General features: G+C 35.6%; 1 protein-coding gene across 1 annotated transcript; it reads right to left on the reverse strand.

The window, feature by feature from the left end:
- Positions 1-385: 385 nt before the first annotated feature.
- Positions 386-9,055, reverse strand: LOC138333104 (gastrula zinc finger protein xFG20-1-like). The gene is made up of 2 exons (XM_069281239.1): positions 8,819-9,055; positions 386-7,219 (listed from the first exon to the last, which is right to left on the reverse strand). Exons 1-2 carry the CDS (start codon positions 8,988-8,990, stop codon positions 4,713-4,715), a joined length of 2,679 nt encoding a protein of 892 aa, XP_069137340.1. The 5' UTR covers positions 8,991-9,055; the 3' UTR covers positions 386-4,712.
- Positions 9,056-9,281: the final 226 nt, after the last annotated feature.

Below are 9,281 nucleotides of genomic sequence, written 5' to 3' on the forward strand. Positions count from 1 at the left end.
AATATTTTTATTTACACTTTTCGAAATGTAAATAACGCAATAGTTCTCGGATTGTCGTACTATTTATTACAATAAAATGTAAACAAACATCGCAAGCGGCTGTGTTCCCTCAATTTTTTATGTGTACAGATATAGGAGTTGTACCTTTGAGCGCCCGGATGTACCTTTGTGTGACGTCATCGCCATCTTTTCTGAAATCTCCTATAATAAATTATTCAATACCACATTCTCTACTTATTAAAGTGTCAAACAAATATACACACTCAATCATATCATAATCAAAATTCTACAAAATTTGACATTCACAAAAATAAAGATCTATAAAATGAAAGTAGGAGTTACAGAAAGTCTTTTTTATTGAATAATCATTGGCTGTGGCCATACAAATCTACAAATCATGCCTCATGCAGTTGCAAATTGGTTTGCATACCATTATTCTTTGGGACATTTTAAAGAACAAATAATGTAATAAACTCTTTTCTTCCGAAAAATGGCCACATGTATGAGTTAGTTTTTGTTTACATATAATCAATGCACTTTTTTAATAAAAATATTATTTTCTGTGCCATTGAAAACTAAAACCTTAGGTAAAATATAAAGGCAAATATACATACATCTATTTTGTTTGCAATAATTGGAATTAAACTTGTGAACCTCAAAGCAATTTTTTTTCAATTTATGCAATTAAGGATGAACTCCTCTGAGAAGTCAAAATTTTCTTGTATTAAACTTTTTTTCTCATATAGATTTTTGGAAATAAGAGTTCATACCATAAAAGAAAATGGAAGATAAAACATATGTCCGTGTGCTCGTTTTTGCGCTTTTGTCACTCAAAGGTACCTAGTTGACAAAATATAGGATTTTATAGGAATTATGCAGTTTTGACCACATACACGAGAGATTAAAGCCATAATTTCTTAATGAGGTGTTTGATATGTATGAATGCTTGTAGAATTTATTTTCAAGTAGTCTTCTTTAAAATATACCAGTTATGATTAATAAGACTCTTATTTTGTTCTCTGAATAATAACATATGCTACCCCTACCCCTTAATTTTGAGCTACCAAAAGCACCATTTTCAGCCATTTTTGCCAAATTTAACCCTTTATAGAAAAAGTTCTGGTATTAAACTTTTGTCAATATTTAGCATATCAATAGAGAAATGGTTGTTCTTTTTAAATCTGGCAGAAAAATAAGAGGTACATGTGCTTACTTTTTTGCCCTATTCAAATATTTGTTATTTTTCAATGTTTTTGAGTAAAAAATAAAGGTGCTCAAATTATCGTTAAATGTAAATATAAAGTGACAAACGTGTATCATTTCACACATTAATGCTCAATATTTTAATAACCATGAACCTAGCAAAGATTTACAGCAAAAATCAGTTCGATATAGCTAAAAATGCTGGTGCAGTGATAATTTAAGTAAAATCAATTTAAGTAAAAAATGGTAAAACTGTGGCTCTACTCAAAGCACAGGTTTACGACGCGCGGGCAAAAAAGAAAAAAATACTAAAAATACTGAAAGGTTGTTTACTTAGCCCTGTATCCCATTTCCAGAAAATGGGGTAATTAATTTTAAAATGCTCTGAACACCACAAAAATCATCCGATTTGAATATTTTTTAGCTTACATTGAAGACAATTCCTTACTGGTCACTATGGTATATGATATGATGGGATTATGGGTGATTTGATACAAGCTCTAGATCACTGATTGACTCCTAGGAGCGAGTGGACCAATCAAATAGCTTATAATAAATTGGAGACGACAGACATAAAATGGCCGAGATCGATGATCATCTGTTCTGCATGACAATAAAAGGAGCGTGGGGATCGCTAAGGGATACTTATGTGCAATTTTTATAAGTAAGTGAGTTTATATTGAGGATCTGCACTTCAAGGATGCATTCGTTGAATAGATGGTGATTTTATTCGGTCTGTGCTCATTAGGGAATCGTGACCTGGGGATGTAGCGTGTACTTTTCCGACTAACGATTTTTACACGAATCCTCGTAATTCAACTTTTGATATGAAATAAAATTCGCCCATAATCCCATCATATCATATACCATAGTGACCAGTAAGGAATTGTCTACAATGTAAGCTAAAAAATATTCAGATCGGATGATTTTTGTGGTGTTCAGAGCATTTTAAAATTAATTATCCCATTTTCTGGAAATGGGATACAGGGCTAAGAAGACAACCTTTCAGTATTTTTAGGTTTTTTTTTGTTTTTGTTTTTTCTTCCGCGCGTCGTAAACCTGTGCTCAAAGCGAAAAAAGACACAATTTCAAAATGGCCGCCAAAAGGGCCATTTCTTAAAATCGATGTATAAAAAAATCTACTAAGAATATAAGGGTAATTTTTTGACAAAATTTGCAACTGGCAACTTGCTACAGATACATGTATTAATAAATTGTATTAGAAAATCTCATAACTTTTTTTATCTATGTCGAAACTAGACTGAAACATCAGAAGAATACATCCTTATTGATTAATTTATCACAACTCACAATATGTAGCTAGCTAGTGGTGTAAGTTTTAGAATATCCACATACACAATTACATTACAACTATACACAACCATACAAACACTACAAAAAACAATACCATGATTGCATAATTTCATATCATTACATACATCATACATACATGTACAGTGTAACAGACGTATAGGGGAGACAACTCTTAGTAATGGGTCTGTTTGTGGTACACAGTTGCATATTACCATGCATATCTCTTAAAAAACCCCAAAAAAACATAATTTGACTGTTATCATATTTCAGCACTTCTTGTACAGCAAATTTTGCACTTAATTAATTTTGCACTCAATTAATTTTGCATTAATAGTATTTTCCTGTATGTGTTTAAAAGTTTGATCAGCTAACATGTATCATTGAGCTCGAGATTGCACCTAACAATTTTTGGTAAAATTTGTTTGAGTCAAACTAATTATATTATCGTCCAATGAAAATTATGCAATGATAAATCTTAATTACATATACAAGTATATCTCATATGCAATTACTATAATAAATACAAATTTAAACTATGATGGTTCATATTTGATTAAACAATAAAACACTAACCTTGGTGAAAACTCTGGTGAAATAATTTAATTAAGTCTTATTAATAAGGCATTAATAAGTCATCCAGGATTTGAACCCTGGACCTCAAAACACTAGACGAGACACTACCAATTGTAGAGCTGTCATTGATATATATGTTAAGTATTGATATATCGAAAGGAAAATATCACGATCTATTGATATAGGTATATCGAAACAATGGTGTTGTTGAGAAAAAGATGATATCCGTAAAGATAATTTTGCATAGTACATAATCAGTTCTATAAATGAAAACAATGCATATCACTCGAGAACTATTGCCGAGTATTTCATAATTTGTGGTCATTGTGATAAATTCATTGAGCGAAAATGATCATTAACCTTACAATATATATGCAGTTGGTGTACTGTAAAATATAATACACAATTCGTCCGTATTTGAGCAACGTTACTAGGTCATAGGAAGGTCATCGAGTACAATTTCGCTCATTGTATTGCTTTTGGAAAATAGGAATCGATATTGTATCTGAAGATGAGGATCGTCAATACATCAATATTGTTTGTATAACGATGACAGCTCTAACCAATTGAGATGCATGGCAATCAACTCAATCAAAAGCCATTCCATTATATTGAACCAATTTAACATTGGTTGTAGTGGCAAAACTGATCACTAATGAAGTTTACCAACATTAAGATGTTAGTTTTTTTGATGGTGAACTATATTCCCTTGGATGACTTAATTAATTTACCCAGATACTTTGAGAATGGTTATGATTTGCACTTCCTTTGTTTGATTCTCTATCACTTCCATTACAGAAGCGCAATGAAATCATTTTCCCCCATTTGTTGATTCTTATTTTTTGAAATGCGATATTTGTTTTTTGAACTGGGAGGAGTGGGGAAGTGTTCCCAATGCATTTGATCAGCGATTTAAATTTTACACATTATTGTACGCATTGACAGTATATCATTATATTGATATACTGCTAGATCAATATGACTGTTCCATCAAAATGATTAAATCAGCGGTTTGCTATATACTACAAATAACTATTAATTATTAGCTACAAAAGAACAATAGCTGATAAAACTACTCAATATTGGTACTTAAAAACAATAACAAATAGTCTAAAACAACAACAAAGGTCATGTACATGTCAAGACATAAATTGACAATTACAATTACATAGGTAATATAAAATTACATTTGTTTATCTATCCTAACTTACATGTATAATATACTATAAATAAATGGTGTGATTAATAAACAAAAATACTGGCCACATTGTGAATTATTTCCTTAGGAACCAAATTTTCTTCAAATGAATAATATAAAGTTTTTGGGCTCATTTGGCTAAGTAATGAATCTTTGACTTTATATCAAGATATTTTGTAAGCACCGATAATCTATTAAGCTTTATGGCATTAACTATTAAGATAAGGGAGACAACTCTTAAAAAATACTGACTGCATCACTTACATTTATACGAACACATACATATTCAAAACCATGGTAATGATTATTCCAGAAGAGCAAAAATCTTTTTGCCTACAATAATAGCTAAATTAGCTAAAATTAAACATAGAATGTAAATGTATTATGTTCCTAAGTTTTTATCTAAATGCAGTTTAGACCTAGTTTACTGGGCATTCTGAAATCCCCCTATATTGTCCTGTTCACTCATCAGTTCCAGGCCAGAGGGCATCAGGTTCATTAGCATCTCGACACCTCCTGGCTCATCATGCTTTCTTCGGTGTCGCTTCAGGTTGTCCTTACGACTGAAACTGGCAGAACACACATCACATGGATACCACCTTCCTATATGAGAGTTTGCATGTCGCAGTAGACTGTCCTTTCCGCTGAGTTCTTTAAGACATATGGTGCATGTACACTGATTTGGAAGTTCATTTATGTGTACTTCTCCATGATGTATAATATCTACCGGCCGATCAAACACCATACCACAGAAATGGCAAATTGGGGCGGTCTTATTGACGGCCCCTTTCCGTCCTCTTGGCACAGTTAGATTCTGAAGAAAATCAGCGCTTCGTTCAGAATACGAGTCCATGCTAGTGGATGGATCAGGACTGTCCACTCCTAGTAAATTGGAGTCCGAGGAGTTGTCTCCCATATCATCCATAACAGCATCCCCACCAAATCCCTCCGACGATCCTGAAGGGTGTACACTATCATCTCGGTTTGAGAATCCTGTCATGTTTTGTCCTCCTTGATTTTGACCTCCTGGAGCGCTATCTTCATCTATGTCCGTAAACTTGCCTAATGCTTCAATATCAATTACATCCATTGCTTGTAGATCTTCTTGAAAGTTTTTGTGGGAAATACCAGAATGTGTCTGATGATCTTGAGGCATATTGTAGCCAAGGTCGGGAGTGTAATGGTTTGGGAATGTCATTGTCGGTTTTACATCTAGCTCCTCAGTTTCCTCGTATCCCAAGTGTGTCAGAGCATTGCTTGATGACGGAGTTTCCTCCGAGTGCTCAACCACAATATGTCTCTTTAGTTCCTGAATGCTGTTGAAATGAACATCACATGTGGCACATTTGTAACTAAGGGCAGGTCTTAGTGGGACACTTTCATCACTAGGCCCTGGAGCAGGAGAAAAACCAACTTGGTTCTGGTCAGTCTGTTCATGTCTCGAGCTTTCCTCCCTTTCACCTGAGTAACCTTGCTGGTCGTCCTCAACCTGTGGTTCTGTTTTTATTTCTGTGTCCAATTCCCTGAAATCTTGTTCAGATATGTTGTCATTGCTAGAATCTGGTGTTCCAAAGTCTGATGGTGATTCGTAGGTTTCTGTAGCATCCAGTGCCCTGTGTGGCCAGCTTTTACCAAATTTGAGGACAAGTTTTTCCTTTGGGTTTGGCTTAAACCTTTTTCCCTGACTACTACTTGGTGCCTGTTGTGGCGGCCTTTCCATTACGCCGATTCCAGACAGTAGTCCACTGCCAGGAATACCACTACATTTCCTTTCTATGTGTCGCTTGAGGTTATCTTTACGTGTGAAGTAGGCATCACATGATGGACATGTGAATACCCTATTGTCCACATGGGTAATGAAGTGACGTAGCAAGCCTCCTCTCAGAGTGAACTGTTTGCTACATACTGGACATTGTTTGAACATTTCATGCAGTTTACAATGATGGAGAATATCACTGTAGCTACTGACCTGATCCCCACACTCTGTACATTTCAGGACCTCCGATGTCAGACGGGCATTCAGACGTGGAAATGACCTATTCCCGCCTTTCTTCCTCTTCACAGACCCCTGTTGGTCAGGGTCGGACTGACTGTCATCAAAATCATCCAAGTACATATCTCCATCATTATCTTCCATGTCAGAGTCCTGATCGGGTGTGAAGCTCAGTTCATCAGAGTTCTGTAGAAACATGGCAGGATTGTCTTTACACATATTCTGCCAGTTCTTATCATGAGACTGTACATGTTGTATAAATGCAGACATGTCTCTTTTGCTGAAGAGACCCTTACAGATTGGGCAGGCTACCTCGTCCGAGTCTTCAGAGATCATACCATGGTCCTCTAGCGCATGTTCCACAATAGACTCCCATGAATTTATGACTTTACGACAATATTTACATTTGTTTGGACCTGTACTTTTCTTATTTAGCAAAGTATTTTTTCCTTTAAATGTCCCCCTAACTTCAATCCCTTTGTCAGTGCCTACATTTGGCTGTGGTAGATTGATCGAGTCTAGTTTTTGTTTTAACCCACTGGTTAGAGCCTGTATTTCCAATGAGGAATATGAGGAAGGTTTCTTTTGACCTTTTTTGGTTTGTGGAGTCTGTGAAGGCCTTTTTTGGCTAGTGTCATTCCTAACAGGATTTGCCTGCATAGGTGATAAATCCTCACTAGGCCATGTATCCTCCTGAATATTATCTTCCTCAAGATCATCTTCCTGTTCCTGTTGTACCCAGCCGGGCTCAACAGTTTGGTTTTTTGGAATTGCCTTCGCTGGTTTACTAAGTGTGACAGGAAAATCAGGTGGGTGATTATTTAGCTCTGGCGGGGTGATGAAGCTTGGACAAGGGACTGGCACGACACTTAGGGAGGCTGGAAGGGATACTGTCACCTTCTCACTGTCATTAGTTCTCTCCCCTGGTATGATTGCATCTACAATAGACAGTAAAAACAGGATCATCTCTGGTACAATACTTGGTGAAATGTAATATGATTAAATATACACTACAGTACATGTATAAGATTCAATTTCTGGATTTAGATTGAAAAAATGCTTTTATAACTATTTGAATGGACAAAAGTTCGTAAATCATAATTCAACCATTTTTCCATTTAATCTGTTTTCCTTTTCTTTTCATTTTTCACATGTGATGGTTGTAGAAATCCTCAAAATATAGACTTATAGTTAACACCTCTGATTTATAATGTACAGCTGATCTACAAACAAACCAAATATGACAGAATGCAAAAAGTTACTTTATATCATAATCTATCCTCCATTTCCAGGGGTAAGTATCACTTACAATCTCTACACCCCTGGACAATGTCATGGCAAAACTGAAGGCAGTTTAGGAGAACAAAACTAACCAATCACAGGTCTGCAGATCTAGAGACTTCCTTTAAAGATTTACAATGTCTTTCAAGTACTTAGCCATACAATGTACCATTCGATTCTTTGGATGTAAATCAATAGATTAAAATATCTGCTCATTTGATGTTGCATTAAGGGCCTTCAATTTTAATTTACATGTATTTATGACATACCTCAGTGTTTTTCCTGCCTTTATATTTGGGGCCGGAATTCGGCCCCATTCCCAATTGTATTTCTTGTTATATTTTCCCAAATCTATGTCTAAATTTCCCAAATCAGTGAGTTGAAGCTTATTTTGTGTGACGAAACCAAAAAAATCTGGAAATCCCAAGTCTGAACATTGTATTTTAGTATACATTCTTATACTTGATTCTTAGAGAAGGATAACTGTTTATTTCTACCTTTTCCAATATTTCCATAAACACAGTTAAAAATTTTCCCAATTTCCGAACTTTTATCGCACAAAAATTCCCAATTTTCACCAGGTGTCAATTTCCCAAAATACCAAGGAAAAACACTGTACCTTTATTTATGTACATGATCGTATATTGTAAGTGCCCCATCCTCAATACTCCAGGGGTTATAATTACTGACACTATATCCACCTCTGGACAATCTCATAGTTAAACTGGAGGCGACAGAACACTGCAAGTAATTTAGTCGTTTAATATATATCTACATCAAAAGAGACGGATAACGGTACCGGTACACTTACTCCAACAATGTTAGAGGTATAGCACGACGAGACACTTTTGATCATTACGTATGTCACATCAGAAGTTTCTCAATATCGAGATCTAATATTATTGGATTACCGGTACACTGTACTCGACAGTGTGGCTTTGAAGTTTGGCATCGCTCTCTGTTGTTTTCAAAGGAAGTTTTTGCATGCCTGTAATTTTTCTTCTGAACTGTTTTCAGTTTTGCAATGAGATAGTCCAGAGTGGATATAACGAAGGTAATAGTAACCCCTTGTGTATCGGGGATGAAATACCAGTGGAAATCGAGGACGGTCATAACATATAAACACATAAAGAAAACACGTTTTTGATACATATATAGCAATTGATAGCATAGATATATGTAGTAAAACCAACTGATCAACATGCTATCGGGCCGAATAAAGAAAGATGTCGGTGATACTTCCAAAAAACACGCACCTGTGCTAAAATCTGACTTGACAAATAAGATCGAGACGGCCCCTACACATTTGGCTAATTTTGGTCCAGCTCCTGATCTAAGAGCGTCATCTTGTAGCCGATGGCGGCTAATCAATACAATTTCTCCCTTTTCTTCGTCGAATTCAGCTTCTGTTGAATTCCACGCCACCATGGCTGTTTATTTGGTCAATTTCTTGAAGGCTTTCTTTCCTAAGCATAGCCAATGCCGAAACCGGAAACGAGTAAACCGGAAGTTAACCTAATGTATGGGGGAGAATTCATTGTGGGGATTTTGGGTACACAATGGCCTATGGGTTAATGATATTAGGCAAAAGAATATGTCTGTTTAGGGTTACATTGGCAAAAAATTAGGGTCGGTCGGGAGGATTTTTTTTTCTTTTTTTAGTGTTTTTCACACTAATATGATGGCCGGAACCGGAGTCTGAGATTAAAATCGCGACGT

Source organism: Argopecten irradians, chromosome 10, assembly GCF_041381155.1.
Source record: "Argopecten irradians isolate NY chromosome 10, Ai_NY, whole genome shotgun sequence".
Taxonomy (NCBI): Eukaryota; Metazoa; Mollusca; class Bivalvia; order Pectinida; family Pectinidae; genus Argopecten; species Argopecten irradians.